Genomic DNA, 16916 nt, shown 5'->3' on the forward strand with positions numbered 1-16916 from the left:
TGCTTTCATCAAGGAACGTGAAGATATAATTAGGTTGGTGACAAAAAATTTATTGTAAATTAATAAACCACAGGGTTTATTTTTGAAAAAATAAATTAAAAGTATTTTGATTTTTAAGGGTCTAAATTTATTGTACGAAAAATATCTGTTTTTAATTTTTACAAATTCATAACATTTTTTTCTTTGTTTTGAATAATAAATGTTGATTTTTGTTTGTTTTTTATAGACTTTATTATATCAGTTTTCTCAAAATTAAATTCTCTACAAGGTTTGTTAATAAGATTTACACATTAATTAGTCATTTAAAAAAGTTATTGTACTTCAAACCTAAAATAAACATGTTTTTCATCACCGAATTTTTCTACTTTATGTTGGATATCACGTTAAAAACTATGTACAGTTGTGGGAACCGTTTTATTCTATTTTCAAATAAAAAACATCAAGTTTATCCCTTATATAACACCTTAAAAGTTTCAGTATGATCTTATTTCACCAAAGGAACTGAAATCCAGGTGATTCGCTAGCCATAACTCAGTAACAAAGCTTTTTTAGATATATATTTGTGTGAATGTTTTTTTCATTTTTCAAGCTCTAGAATCAGTTCCCAAATTATTTCTCTTTCTCTCTTATATATATATATAGGTAGTCTCTCGGGAGATGATTCTACAGCCAAAAATAAGAAAAAAAGTTCATATAAATATGAGTCAGAAAATGGTTCCTTAACGAGTTTAGGCTTGTGAAACATTTCGCTTTGTTTTCTGCTCCCTCTGTGAGATTAAACCGTACTAAATCTCTTGGGGTATAAATCGATGGGTAAATTTGATGCTTTCTTATGTTTTTTTCCTAAGAAATTGAATAAAAGTGATCCCAGACCTCTATCTCAATTACATTTTACAAAAAACTGGATAAAACAGGAAAAAGTTTTGTTGAAAAATATACTTTTTTAGATATGGAATAAATAAGTCTCTTAATTTACCAATAAACAAATAAGAATATGTATGTGAGTTAACTTTGTAGAGAATTTAACTCTGAGAAAATTCATGTAAATAACGTGTACTAAAATTAAACAAATTTGAGTTCAACTTTATTAGAAACAAAACATACAATTTGAATCAGAAAAGTGACACAATTTAAAACATTTTTAAGACTGTTCTTTCTTTTTGTTGTTTACAAAATAAAAGTAAACAATAAATTTTTTTCGATAAAAACAAATAATTGTTTTGGATGGTTTGTTTTCATATCCTAAATTTTTGGGTGTGATTTAATAATCTTTCTAAGTACTTTGCTAAAAGTTAAAGAGTTCTTTTTGTTATTTTAGAATGATATTATGTTTCCATTTATAATTAAAAAATCTATACATACATTTTACAAATTTTACAAGTTAAAAACATAGAGTGGTTCATTTGTTTTAAGTAGATCTACATTTAAATTGAAAAAAAAAAAATGGTGATATCCTTCCAGTATTATTGTAGAATAAATCATTTATATGTGATTTAACATTTAAATGAACAGTTGAGTGACATGTTTAAACGTATCATATGTATGTTCCAACATAATGCTCTCACAGCAAATATTATGCATGCAGACCAAATTACAAGGAGCAAGTACACGAACAAGTTTTGTCGGAAAAAATACTTTTTTAGATATGGAATAAATAACTCTAATACCAATAAACAAATAAGAATTTGTAAGTTAACTTCGTAGAGAATTTAATATGATGTAATTATAAAAAGCTTATAGAGTGAAGAATAAACAAACGTTGCCTTTTGTGATACTTGCATCAGTGTCAATTCAAGTTGGAACCTGTAAATTGCTCATGTTTGTACACTTCAAACATGCATGTTCATACCTGCCAATATCAACACAGCTAAATAGTTCTAACTAGGTTTCATTGGGTGGGGGTTGGGAGTCGCAAAATATTCATTACATTTTTTTTTCTAGGGAGTTTAGGAGTAAAAAGGTTGAAAATCACTGGTCTATAATAACAAAAAATATTTTTTTTTTAATTTTTAAAAAAATTTGTTACATTTATTTTAAATTTAAATCCATCTTGCAAGTTAACCCTACTGCATTTAAAATGTAAAAATTTTAATTTTTTGATATCCCTTACTACTTAGTTATTTCTTGAAAAAAAAAATTTGCCAAAAATTTTCCCCCTTCCTAGAAAATTACTACCTTTTTTATTTAAAATTATGGTTGAATTTCTTTGTATTTTTTAAACATTTAAAAAATGTTTCCCCTTGAGTATGGCACCCCAAAAATGAAAAAAACTATAATAATGTTTAAACTGTATTTTTTTTAACAATAATCACTAAAGTAACTTAATATCCCTAACCTGAAGGGGAAGCTCCCAAATTAAATAAAAAAGAAATTAAATTTTAATTTATTTAAATCAATTTTAGGGAATATTTAATCATAACCTGATGCATGACCCCCCTCCTAATTTTCAAAAATTGAAAATATTTTTCCAAATTGTAGGGTAATAAACTAATATTAAAAATGTCGGTTATTGTTTAATTTTGTTAAGCAAATTGGCTTTAAAAACTAAAATTAAAAGATTTAAATATAATCATAGAAGTTAATGTTTAATAAAAAAAAATTGTTTAAATAAATAACATGAAGATTTATTATATGTTTTTTATTACTGAACTGCAAACATTTGAAAATGAATTGCATAACTTTGACTGGCATAGCCAGGAAAGTTTTAATTCATTGTCACTTTTTTGTTTATTTTGGCTCCTTAAATTTGGCCAATACCTCCCACCCAGAACAAGTAATATAAACTGTTAAAAAATAAGCCAAATTCCAAAATTCTTTACAGTTAGTCTTAACTATCAACTTCTTTAACCGATAAGAGTTAATGTATTATGTAACACATTATACATAACCATATAATATCAATGCAATATTTTTTTTTTTAAAACAAACAATAGCTTGATTTAAATGTTAAAAAGAAAACTGAATGAATGTAGATAACAAAAATAATTAACTGAATATTTGATTAATTACATCAGTTCATGTAGTTTTAATCTTTCTGACCAAATTAAAATTAAAAGCACTATTAGTTTGATAGCAAATAACAATAACTACCAAGGTCAAATAAATAATGGATTAATTTATTCTTATAAATAATAAACATATTTTATCACAAAAAGTATTTTTTATCACAAAGTGATTACGTATTTAAAAAAATGTAACAATACGTCTATAATCCAATAAAATATTTTATTCAAATGATAATTGGCATTTTCTAAATATAAAATCTGACCTAAATATTTACATCATTGTAGATTTTGTTCCTATTAAAATAAAGAAAACTCCTCTATTAACTGTAGGATTTCTTGTCTTTAAGTTTTAAAATATTACATTCTTGCAAAGATAAATACATTTATTAAATATTTTGAATTTGTCTTTAATATTTGTAAATCTGAACTTAACTGTGAAGGTATACAAAGTTTTTGAAATCCTGATTTTTTTTATGACCAATTCGATAAGACATTTTCGTTTAACTTATTAAAGATATCATGGATTACACTGTATTCAGCTAGCTTATAGAGTGAAGAATAAACAAATATTGCCTTTGTGATACTGCTGAGTTACATCCCTTGCATCAGTACTGATTCACAATCTGGCCATATCTATATACATTATAATCATTACTCTTATACAGTCACCATATAATTAATTTATCACATAGTGTCAATGTAATCAAAAGTTTACATCTTTTCAGTTCTGTTAAAATACTTGATCTTTACATATGCTCATTCTTTTGTTCTCGTGTTCAATTTTACTGTTTCTGTTAGTTATTTATTTACTCTAATGTTATTTAAAGTTAATATAATGCAATTTTTTTAAGTTTACTGGAATGCGAGGTAGTGTATTCCTAGATTTGTGTGTGTATGACTTGAGTTATACCATTATTTTGACACCATGTCTAATACCGATTCAACTGATAATAATGCATGATTACTCTCCCTCCAAAAAAAAGGCCACGAAAAAACACGTAATTTTAAATGCTTACAAAAGTGAATTAACAGAATAACTTAATTTTTTTTATAGAAGATAAAAAATTTTACAAATCCATGAATCTACGAGGCATATTCATAAAGTAAGGGCCACCAGATTATATTTAAATATTAGCAGGTCTGAACAAAGTTTCACCACGCCCACAGGGCCATCTATCAGTTATTTACGAAGCTACTCAATTATTGTTTTGATTCGGTTTTTGCCTGCTGGTGAATACAGATTGCAATGTCCACAACAATCGTTTCTCCCGCCAGTTGAGAAGTGCACACTGCGATTCAATTTTTGTGTTGAAAAGGATTTTCAGCTGCTGAAATTCATCAGGAGTTGTGCCTAGCGTATAGACCTACAGTAATGAATGAAGGAAAGGTCAGACAATGGTGTCGAGACTTTAAAAATGGCTGCACACATGTGTATGACAAAGAGCGGAGTGGCAAGCCCAGTATTCAGACAGATGAACAAGTGAAATGAAAACTGCAATGTGATCGGCAACTGATGATTACTGCTCTGGCTGATTAATATCCGCATGTTGGATGCACCTCTATCTACACGATTGAAACAGAAAAGCTCGGATATCACAAATTGTGTGCAAGGTGGATACTGAAAATGCTCACCGACCAACACAAAGAGCAAAGAATCTGCAGTAAATCAGTGTTCTTGGACTGCTATCGACAAGATGGAAATGATTTGTTTTTCTACATTGTTACGGGCGACGAGACATGGATATCCTACACCAAAGCAGATTCGAAATAACAGTCAATGCAGTGGCGCCATTCAAGTTCCCCAAAACTAAAAAGTTTAAACAATTTTTGTACTCAAATCGAAAAATGTTGGTTATCATTTTTAAGGATGAAAAGGGCGTCATTTTGGTTGATTTCATGGAACGTGGATCAATAATTACAGTTGACATGTATTACAAAATGCTCACCAAACTGAGACGTGCAATCCAAAATGACTATGTGGAAAACTGTCATCTGGCGTAGTCCTTCTTTATGACAACGCGCATCCTCACACCACTGCCTTAACCAAGAAGAAGATTCAAGATTTTCATTGGGAACTTTTTGACCACCCTCCGTATAGTCCCAACCTTGCAACTAATGACTCTTCTTGCATTTGAAAAAGTGGCTTGGTGGACAACAGTTTGAAAACGACAAGGAATGCAAGACTGCCGTTGTCACCTGGTTCAATTCCCAGGTGGCGAACTTCTATGCAGAGGGGTTAAAGAAATTGGTGCAGCATTACAACAAGTACTTAGAACTGAATGGCGATTATGTGGAAAAGTGAAGAAGATATGTAGTAAACAAAAACTGTAAGTAAAAACGTCAATCACGAGTTAATTTTTTTAATGACCCAACGGCCCTTACTTTATGAATATACCTTGTATGTTACATCGCTATGTGATAAATTTACTTGTAAGTATTTAATGTAATAAATAACAGACATTGTTAAGATTCTAATCATGTAAATTGTTATACCTATTACATAACTTTATTTTTCAAGGTTGATTGAAACACAAGATCGTTTATAATCAGACACAAACAGTACAACAGATGCAAATCAAAATAATGGATAAAAAATTTTAATAAATAAAATCACTGAAGCAAAAATCTTTTTTTCTTCACAATTTATATTTCACAAAAATAACATTAATAATATAGCACCCATAAAAAAGACTGTACAGTTATCTGCTTACGAAGATCAAGGTGCAATTAAATGTTTTATTAAATTCTCAAGATATTTCAAGAAAAGTTTGTTTTTAATAAATAAAATACTACAAGAAACTTCAATAATTTTCTACATTTTACTTGTCAAGACCATATAACTATCTACAAGAGTTAATCAGCGACTCACTGATAATGTAAGTATTATTACCCAAAAAAATGATTCTGTAAAATATGACAATGTTTAAACTTTACTGCTCATAAAATCATTTAATTAAATTATAGATTGGTGACATACAATACAAATTGCTTGAATTATGTGTGTAAACTAATTACCTATAAAATAATACATACTTACAGAAGGAGGTTTTAATAATGTTCCCAGTAACCTTAATCTATTATTACTTGAACTGATTTTGTCTTCTTCAACATCATCTGATTTATTAGTTTCTGGTAAAAGTGGTACACTATGTACTGCCATCGGATTTAAACCTCTTTCTTTCCTAAGCTCATTTATTTTATTACCACCGTTTATTGTTTCTGCACTTACAACGATCATCTGCAATAATATGAAATAATAATATTTTTAACTAAACAACACGAATCATCTACCAATATTTTTAGGTATGACCACTGTGTCTGATTAAGTTGAAGGTGAATGATTTAAAAAAAAATCATAACAAATACAATTACTATCTTGGAAAGTTTAAAAAAGGTTTCAATTGATTTATAAACTCTTTTGAGAATACTCATACAGAGAATCTGTACGTGTGCAAATTTATACCAGGATTGTTCAGAAAGTTCTCAGCCTGACACAGAGATGGTGCATGTATGAACAAATGAATATATTTGTCAAGTATGATCCTTTAGATGGCTGCTGTGAAGTTTCAGACACATGAATTTAGTTGCTTTTTTTACTGCCTGAAAAGGAGTGAAATGTATTTAGTGTAAGCAAGCACATATGTATATTCCACCATAGTTGTTCAATGGCTGAACCAATTTAGATGTATGACCTCGTGTTGGAATCCTTACATTACCGGGAGTAAATTGAATGAAATTAACAATGTCATTTACAAAATATAGGCAATAGTTTATAATACACGGGAATTTTAACCAAGTTAAATACAGCAAGTTTCAAAATGAATATTGGGGGTTTCAAAGTTATGTAATATTTATTAAGTTTTACTTAAATTGATAAATTATATATGACATTATATATGAAATGAAAGAGCATCTCAAACAGTTTTTCCTATGAGTGTTCAATGTGAGCACCATTCATCACATGGCACACATCCAGCCGATAGAAGTTCATCCCATATTTTAATCTGCAAGTCTGGAGTAATTGGCATGACAGCTGCTTCAATCCTGTGTCTCAAGTAGGGTAGGTCAGCTGGTAACTGTAGCACACACTCTTGATTCTTTATAATCCCCCAAAAGAAAAAAATCACACGTGGTCAGATGAGGAGAACATGCAGGCCACAGCAAATAAGCTTTGTCATCTGGTCCCCAATGACCGATCCAGTGATCGAGGAGAATTTCATTCAACTGATCATGTACAGTGTTATGCCACTGAGGAGGTGCAACATCTTGTTGCCAAAAAAATTCTGCAGTTGAGGAAAGAGCCGAGGAAAATCACAACGTGTGAAATGTGTATTCGTCACTGATTATGGTACAATAAAGAAAGTCTACATCGTCACAGTGCATAGTTTCATTTGTGAAGCTAGCACGCAAACCATAATCTGTAAGCTTTAGAACTTGTAATAAATGTAAATGATATGGACACAGTTGTAAGAGTTTTCTTAAAACCTTTCACACAAAAGTCACTGGAATTGCTAATTTGCAGCTAGCCTTCTGAACAGATTTCCTATGACTATGCACAAAAGATTCTCTTACATGTTCCAACATTGTTTTCGGACACACTTGAACATCCTGTAGAATTCCTTTTACAAATTCAGCCAGCGGTCACTCAGGGGATCACAATGGAATGCACGTTGAATGTAATTACAGATTCACACTTTACAAATTGTGAAACACAACACTTTCTGTTGGGGGATCGCCATCTTTACTAATAGTGCTTTCCAACAGAAAGTGCAGGAAACATTTTATGAGCTTGCGCTCAGATTAAGCTGTTTGATAGTTGTACTATAATTTCATGTATAATTAATCAATGTACATGAAACTTAAGAAATATTACGTAGCTTTAAAACCCCGATATTCATTTTCAAAGTCATATTGGCATAAAGCCTTCATGGATATAATGGTAATGGTCCAAAATTTAGGGCCTCTGCACTTCTACATTATATTGTCATGTAATGATCTGCACTGGCCGAACATCCTATTATTTTTGGCAAAGGGCATTTTTTAATTTTTAACAAATTTAAAGCTTGTTAAGACAACTGAGTAAAGCAAAACATTTTGATATTTTAAGAAAAATAGATGAAAGTTCAAGGTGTTACAAAGTACATTTATAAAAAATTTATTTTTTAACATGCACACAAAACAGTTAAGATTTCTTTTTAAAGAATTCATCCCCTTTGTTTTCAATAGTAAAAAGGAGGCTGCTGAATTTAAACATCTATTCAAGGTGATGAACCCCCGGGACACCCAAAAACTTTAATGAGTGACAAAATCATCACAAAAATCCACAGTCATATTAAATAATCACTGAATAAAAATACGCAAGCTCCTTGACATCACAAACATCTTGAAAGACCACATCCACTAAATTTGACACAATGTTTTGGGAGTGAAAAATTCTTCTGTTTGACGGGTGTCATGTTTGTTAACAATTAACTGAAAACACATTCGACTGGACGCTTCTCAACGGTGTTTAGATTTATTTAAATGCAGTTACACTGAATTTCTTCAATGTTTTATAACAGTAAATCAAACATGATTCACCATTACACATCAAAAACTAAACAACAGTCCAAACAATAGATGGAAGCAGGTGAAAGTGTGCCATCTGCAGGAAAAATCATGGCAGGGATGTTTTTTGAATTCTTGAGGTATGATGTTCAAAGGCTACCTGGAAAAAGGCAAACTAACACCAGGGAAATACTCTTCAATTTTGGATTGAATGAAAGGTAATATTCAGGCTAAATGTCCATATCTAACAAAAAAAAAGAAGAAAAATACTCTTTTCACAAACATAATGCACCTGGACAGACACACATCTCAAGTCATCACTGCAAAACTCCTTGATCTATGCTTCAAAATGTTTTCAGAAGCACCAAATTTGGATACCAGCAATTACTTCCTCTTCTCACATTTGAAGAAATGGCTTGCTGGATGAAGATTTACTTCATATGATGAGATCAAAGTTGAGACAACCACTTACTTTGCAGAATCAGGCAAATCGTTATACAGAAGATATTAAAAATTAGAATGTCGGTCTAAATATATTGAATTTCAAGGTGAATAGGTTGAAAAATATAAAAAATTTCTGAAATGTTTTGTTTTCTTTGTCAGGCTGAAAGCTTTCTGAACAGCCCTCATATACCCACTTGTACAAAAAAAGTTTTTAATTCACTTGATTTACCTCCACTATTGGGAGTACTTTACTCAGATTGATAATATTTATTATATCTTTAAATCAAAATTCAATTAACCATTTAAACTCGATTAATAAATATAAAACTTAATGAATTAATAAAATATAGGAGAACAATTTGGTTAGATATTTTTATCTTTAAATTGAAAATAAAGAAAAATTTTATTTCACTGAATAATAATTCACTGTATAATAATTGCATACCTCGAATTCTGGTGTTTCTATAGTTGGTCCATACATATCACTAATTGGAATGACATCATATTTGAGTCTTGGTTCAACATCTTCCAAAAATTCTTTAACATTTTTCATTCGTATACTGCACGGTTCAATTAATTCCCATAGTTTTTTACCTGAAAAAAAGAGCATAATTTGAAAATTCTGCATTAACATTTAAAAGATCATTCACCGGATGGATGTTAACTTTAAATATAGATAAAATTACTACAATGAACTTCTCAGGTAGCTATATCATTGCTAATTTTATAATTAGTATTCCCATTGATAATAGTATTTCTGTTGCTCATAAAGTGACATTTCTGGATGTTTTATAGAGTGGCAGATTCACTTGGTACGATTTCATTTGCAAAAAATCCAACTGTACTGGTTTGATTTAATAAAACACTAATGTCGTCATCAATTTATTTGTTATGCTTATACATATTCCCACCTAAAGCATAAATCATCTCTTGGAGTTTTTTCAAAGTCAGATTAAGTTTTCAAGATATAAAAACTGGACTAACAGATCACTGTTTAACACCCATAAGTACGAATCATGTAGATCAATATTAAGAAAATAAAAATATTAACTTATACATCTGCATTTACAAATGTGCAATCTGATAGAAAGAACAGTCATTTTTTCTTTAAAAAATAACAATATCAATCTCCATTAAAGCAGCTACAGAATTGTTTCCACGTAACTCATCACAATACTTTTGCCTCTTAAGAAAAAATCTTATTAATACATTATTGAATCATTAAAAAAAATAATCTTTTGACAAATTTATTTTATACAATTATTACTTTTACAGAAAAAATATTATGCATTGATAAATTTTTAATAATACTAATACTAATGAATTTAAAAACCCTGAATCCCATTTAACATGTAAATATGAACAAAATTTTCATTAACACCTTCTGAAATTACAAACTATTTTGAAGTTATTTTTTATATTTAGTATTTTTGTGTATTTACCTTAACATTATTTCAAACGCTTATATTTTATTAAATAATTAATTTGTTTTACCACAGCTTCTCTTAATACATCCAGGCAAATCTTGGGGCAGTTCCTTTATTTATTCATGGATGTATAAAATGAATTATTAAAAAACAATCTGATTAAAAAAAAATATTTTTGTGGGATAACAAATTTAATTTTGTGATACTAGTTCAAATTATATGCTTTGAAACAGACTAATATATCAATAAGCTTTAAATCATTATTTCATTATATATAAGGCTAAGAGTTTTATAAAAATATGTTTATACCTCTAAAATTCTACTGGGCTGATTTTAACAATTTTTATATCGTTTGAAATCTTTTCTTACAAACATACCTTTTTAGAAATTAACAAGTTATTTTTCTATGAGAACCTAGGAAAAATTTTTTTTCTAATTTCTTAATACTGGAAATAAAAAAAAGAAATAAGGTTTTTTTTTAAATTGATTCCCTGAATCAGAAAATTGGACACTTTTTTCTGTCAAAACATAAAATCCATTAAATTAGTCACAAATTTACTTTAACAGTATTTTTAATGTTTTCTTGTTCCCACAAAAAAAATAAATATCTTTTGTAAGTAATATCAACCTACTCCTTTTCAAAATAAATCAATTCCCACCATTTCAAACAAGGTTCATATTCCAACCAATCTAATTTAACTCTGAATATAAACTGTATGGTGTTTTTTTTTGTTACTTCTGCTAAAGAAATATTATTTTCAATACAGATAAATTGCATAAAAAAGTCTTATCACACAACTTTATTGCATACTTTTCCTTAAGCATATTTTTTCCTAAAATAAGAAAGTTCTTTTCAAAAAAATATTTTAGTAAAAACATAATATTTTAGTATAAACACAATATTCTTTTTTTAATAAAGGCTTTTTGCAAAACTTTACAGAATTTCCTAAATAAAAATAAAATTTTTAACCCATAAAAAATACAATTATTTAAAAAATGTATTAATAAATGAAAGTCTTAACATCCAATTTCCTTTAGAAGATTACATATTGGTACTACTTTAAAATGTTAACATTTTTCATGAAAAAACAATGGCATCATTAAGTTAATTGTTGTCAATTAACTTAACAGATATCTAATTAAAAAAAAGTACTTTTACATTACACAGCATAATATTTTGACCTTGAAGAAATGACATTATGTCCGAGTTTCTGTTTCTTATAAATAAGTTACGATAAAATAATTTCTGATTGATTTATTTCTTCTTTTCTTTCTTTTTCCTGTTTAGCCTCCGGTAACTACCGTTTAGATAATTCTTCAGAGGATGAATGAGGATGATATGTATGAGTGTAAATGAAGTGTAGTCTTGTACATTCTCAGTTCGACCATTCCTGAGATGTGTGGTTAATTGAAACCCAACCACCAAAGAACACCGGTATCCACGATCTAGTATTCAAATCCATGTAAAAATATCTGGCGCGGTTAGTACTTGATTGATTTATTTAAAATTAAATTATTTCTTTTAACAGAAACAATATTCCATCGAGTTGATAAATTTTTAAATAATAGCTAATAATTAGATAAAACTTAATTTTTTGCAAACTTATTTAAACTTTAATTGCATCCTTACTCAAATATTAATCAACTGATACCCTCAAAACCCATTAGTGGGGAGTATTAATAAAGGGTATTTATTATTAAATTTATTTATTTTATTCAGTACTAATTTTACGTACTTGCCCATCTTTTTTTATTATTTTTGGTATTAATATGAATTATAATCATTTCTTGCTTTTATCTGTTAATTTTACTCTTTATAATGAGACTGATCAAGATATATGCATATTTTCCTTTAATTCTTCCTGGTAAATAGGGAAGCTGTTTCTTTTTGTTTCATGTGGAACAGATCACTTACTGTTATTGATGTAATTCTATGTTGTAGTTGTGTAGTATTTTTGTGAGTTCATTTTATCTTTATTAAAGCTTCATCTCATTTATCTAATTCAGAACATTATGCAGTCAAAAATATCCACCTTATATGTAACAGAGGAATTATGTTTTATGGGTAATGATTTTTTTTTCTGATTTGAAGGTACACTGTTTAAGCTTTTTCAAAGAAATTTCACCTATTTTGTCTTAAGTCTTTGCCTATATACATTCAATATAATGAATTTTTCAGTTCGTTTATCTCTCAGTTTTTATTTTTATTAATATTTTTTTTATAATTGATTGTTTTAAGGGAATAATCTATGATTTTAATCTTAAGATGCATTTCAATAGATTTGATCTATTGATAAAAATGTTCAATGCTGATTGGCATACACAAAATCATCTTTCATTAATGTAATTTACAGTAAATAGGGAAAAAGTTAAGACTTCTTAACATATAAAACTAGAACAAAAAATTATTTTATGTCAAGTACAATAAACTGAACTATTTTATCATGTACTGGCAGAAGCAATAGGACAAAACTACAATGTCATCATTAAGAAGAGTAAACTGCAATAACTGAATCGGATATTACATAGGAATAATATTCAAATAACAATGCATAGAAAAAATAACAAAATCAATATCTGAAAGCCATGTCTTAGAAGTTGGACACAAATAAAAACATAAATCATAAGTAAATTTTACACACATAAATATCATGAACTTAACTATTAAATTCTCTGAAATTTAAACCAGTAATAGATTTATAATAAAATATTCAGTATTATACAAGGCATCTTTATGCGTATAAAAATCAATTAATTTAATAATGAAAAAAAGTTTTGATTATACCTATAAAACTTAATAGGAAAAATGAAATATTTACCCACTTTTTAACATGTTAATATCAGTGACACCAATTGTTAACTTTTTCTGGCAATGTAACACGGCTTCGCTTAATAATATTTTATGTCCTGCATGCAATCGATCAAACGTACCACCAAGAACTACATTATCATAACTGATTTCTGACTGTGAAGATGTTAGATTTGATGAACTTTCATCGGTTTCATTATCAGAAAAAGAAATAATTTCGTATTCTGATGTTTTGTTTTTTACACAAGTTGTAACAAATTTTTTCAATTCTGTCAAATTAAACGATTTATCATAAAATACTACCTCTATACGTTTTTTTGTATTAATATCAGGTAAAAACGGATCTCTTAAACTGCTTAACAATACACGAACATCTAAATTAGAATATAGTGTATCGGTATACAACCCTGTAACAAATGAACTATACCTCGAAGCAAATCCAAGTCTTTTTTCTAAAACATTATTTTCAACATTAAAGCTCTTTAATTTATTCTCTGATAGTAACAATATATATAAAGTATTTTTTATATAATTATTTATCTCAGGAATTATTTTTAAAACTTTACTTGGTTTAGAAACCACAACCATAGCAGTTTTTGTCATCATAGGACAACTATATATTTTAAACCTTATTTATTTAGTAAATGTTTATTCATATATATTGTGAAACACAACTTTATAAAACAGAAATGAAAAATTAATACCAATGTTTTTATGAACGAACTTCTTAAATAAATGTAAGTAAATAAATAAAAAGTTATGTATTGTCACAATCACCAAAAAAAATATTGTAAAGTGCACAGCGTATTTTTCTTTTTGAATTAACTCACTATTCACCGGTTCGATTTGAAATAACCTTAAAACAAAACTTTCCAATCATTATTATTAACAGTGTTCGTTCAATTTGCTGAGTGTTATGATCAGCTGACTAGAATGGGCGATCCGTTCGTGAACTGAATCAAAGAACGGGTTCATTCACGGAGTAAGCAAATGGTGACTCAATAAAACGGAACGGTTGCTCTTTCAGGTCTTTTTGCCTCAATTCCACTCCTAGCTCCCACCGCTCTCATTCAACCAGTAGCTCTGAATCGTTTTCAAAAACGATTTTTCATTGTTACAGAACAAAATGTCGACTCCCATCTCTTGGAAGAACCTCGATATTTGATAACATTTTACCAAATTAGATCTTCCTCCAATTTAAAGTCATTTTAAATTAAAGAACCCGTCAGTGCCTTTTGAATGGTCAGGATCAGGAAGCAGCTCAAACGTCACCGTCAACTGGAGATGACACCCCAACCGAAGTTAGGGAAATCCTTTCTCTTCAATCTCCTGCATTGGGTATAGCTTCTCCTTCTACCTTAGCTGAAGACCTCTGCCTAAGAATTGATTTTCGCCTGAATCTCGATCTGGACCCAGTTTTTCTTTGGTGACGCCTTCACGCCTAACCGCTTTGCAATAACCAATAAGAAAATTTATTAATGTAATAAAACCAATCGCATTAAGTAAGAGTATACAGTATTTACATGCAGCTCTTAAAAATGATATGCAAAGAATACTATCCATTTTCTATAGTTGAAGACGTGGAATTTAAAAAGTGCATTCACATGCTTTGCCCAATTACAATTTCACAAGTCAAAAAACTTTCAAACAAATTCTTTATTGCCCATTCTCTACAACGATTTGGAAATTAAAATAACAAATAGTTTGGTCAGTGCTAGAGCCGTTCGTCTGACTTCGGTCGGGTGGTCAAACATTAATAACGTTAGTTTTTATGTGTTTAAAGTGCACTTTATTGACGAAAATTCAAAATTAAAAACATATGTATTAGGATGCTCATAGTTTGAAGACAGATACACCAAGCAAAATATTTCCAATTAAGTCAGTGATATTGTAACAAAATTTGATATAAATTTTAAAATCGCTGCAATACTATTTGACAACGCGCCAAATATGAAATCAACTGCTACTATTTAAAAACTTAAGACACTTTCCATGCTTCACCCATTCATTAAACCTTATTACGAAACAGAATATTGGGTTATCAATACAGAAAACTGTTTACGTAGTTAAACAGACTGATGTATTTTAAAAAAAGTTCACTCGCTTTAAGCAATCTTTTCGAAATGCAGAATAACTTAATAAAAGAAACTTAAATTGAAACAAGGAATTCTACCTGATATGCTTGAAAGGGTTTTTGTTAATTAAAGAACCTATAATTTCTTTCCTTGCCATATTTGGCGAAAAGTCATTCAATTTAAAAGACAAAGATTGGGATATGAAACATACAATAGAGATTTTAAAAGTTTTCCATGAGATAATGAAAGAACGATCTCTTTCTCTCTCTGAAATGGGAATTTTAGTAAGATAAAAGGCATTTCAGATGAAAGCCTACAAGGAGAAAAATAAAGATTCATAACAAGAAATGGAGTTATTACTTGATGATAAACTCAAAAGGCTATAAGAGGATTTGGGTTTATCTCCCAAATCCTGTTCGGAGGCACAGCGCAAGTGAGGTGTTCGTTTGGGTCTGCTGCGATGAAGTGACAATTTTTAGTTGTTAGCTCACCCCAAATGACTTGATAGCGGATTTCAACCGGAAGTTTGACGCGCTGGAGGATGTTATACTTGCTGCCGCCGGTGGATTAGTGGTAGCTGGGGACTTCAACTCCATAAAAATATCAAAACAACTCCAGAGGGAAATACATTCTGGACATGGCGGCACGTACTGGACTCGTGATACAGGGAACACGACGACGTTCCGCTGTCCAGGATATTTGGAGATCATTCCCGATATTTCCCTCGCTTCCAAAAAGGTGATCACGCTGGAGAGTTCTTGGGATTACACTAGCGACCCCCAATATATCTCGTTTAGACTCCTAGATGCTGCATGGGAGCGCCCGGGGCCCCCACGGCTGGTAAAAAGATACTACATCAATAAAATCGACGAGAAGAGATTCAAAGGAAAGATCTCCTCAAGGGTGGTAGGCTCTGAAAATATCACCACCGGTGGGGGGGAACGCTGGCGCTGAAGCCGTAGTTGCTTCGAACATGCGGCTGATCGCTTCTGCATCCGACGCCTCCGTGTTCCATGGGGGGTTCGAGGTACCGGAAGCGACACTATAACAATGGAGATAATACCAGACTAAGAAGTTATAGAACAGGCACCTACGCAACCTCCAAATGCCTTGAGGGCATCAAAGGGGGTGGCTTCAGTCGGGCCAAATATGTCACTAGAGATCGAGTCGAGTTTGAAATCAGTAACATCCATGCTGACCGCTCCGTCTAAATTATCATCACCAGATGTCAGCCGTAAAACATTGTTGGTATCTGAAAGGGAAGAAGATGCCATGTCCGACCCTTCAGACACATTGTCATCTGAAATAGAAGCTGTAAGGAGGATGGAGAAAAAATTCAAAAAAGGATGGCCGAAAGGAAAGCCTAGGAGGTAAACTAAATAACATCAATTAGTATGTTAAAGAATCAAATTTTTTCGTAAGCTTTTCTTTATTTTGTTCGTGCAATTCAGGAATTAAATGCAGTGTTTAGTTTCGTGTGAATGTCACAATTAAAGATTTTTTTTTTTTTGTTTTTTTCTTTTGATGTGAGAAGGGGCTAATAACAAAAGTTGTCGATGCCCCTGAAAACCTCAATGTAAAAAAAAAAAAATTTCTTTTTGGGTGGAGG

General features: G+C 30.0%; 1 protein-coding gene across 1 annotated transcript in view; it reads right to left on the reverse strand.

Moving 5' to 3' along the window:
- Window positions 1-14124, reverse strand: part of Ppat-Dpck (Bifunctional Phosphopantetheine adenylyltransferase - Dephospho-CoA kinase) — a 34650-nt gene extending 20526 nt beyond the window's left edge. Inside the window, exons 1-3 of the mRNA XM_075381349.1 lie at window positions 13247-14124; window positions 9442-9590; window positions 6043-6243 (exon numbers count right to left, since the gene is read on the reverse strand). Of these exons, the coding sequence (XP_075237464.1) occupies window positions 6043-6243; window positions 9442-9590; window positions 13247-13838 (942 nt within the window). The 5' untranslated portion in view covers window positions 13839-14124. The remainder of the gene's footprint in view (window positions 1-6042; window positions 6244-9441; window positions 9591-13246) is intronic.
- Window positions 14125-16916: the final 2792 nt, after the last annotated feature.

The sequence above is a fragment of the Lycorma delicatula genome, chromosome 13 (genome assembly GCF_047948215.1).
Source record: "Lycorma delicatula isolate Av1 chromosome 13, ASM4794821v1, whole genome shotgun sequence".
In the NCBI taxonomy this organism is placed as follows: domain Eukaryota; kingdom Metazoa; phylum Arthropoda; class Insecta; order Hemiptera; family Fulgoridae; genus Lycorma; species Lycorma delicatula.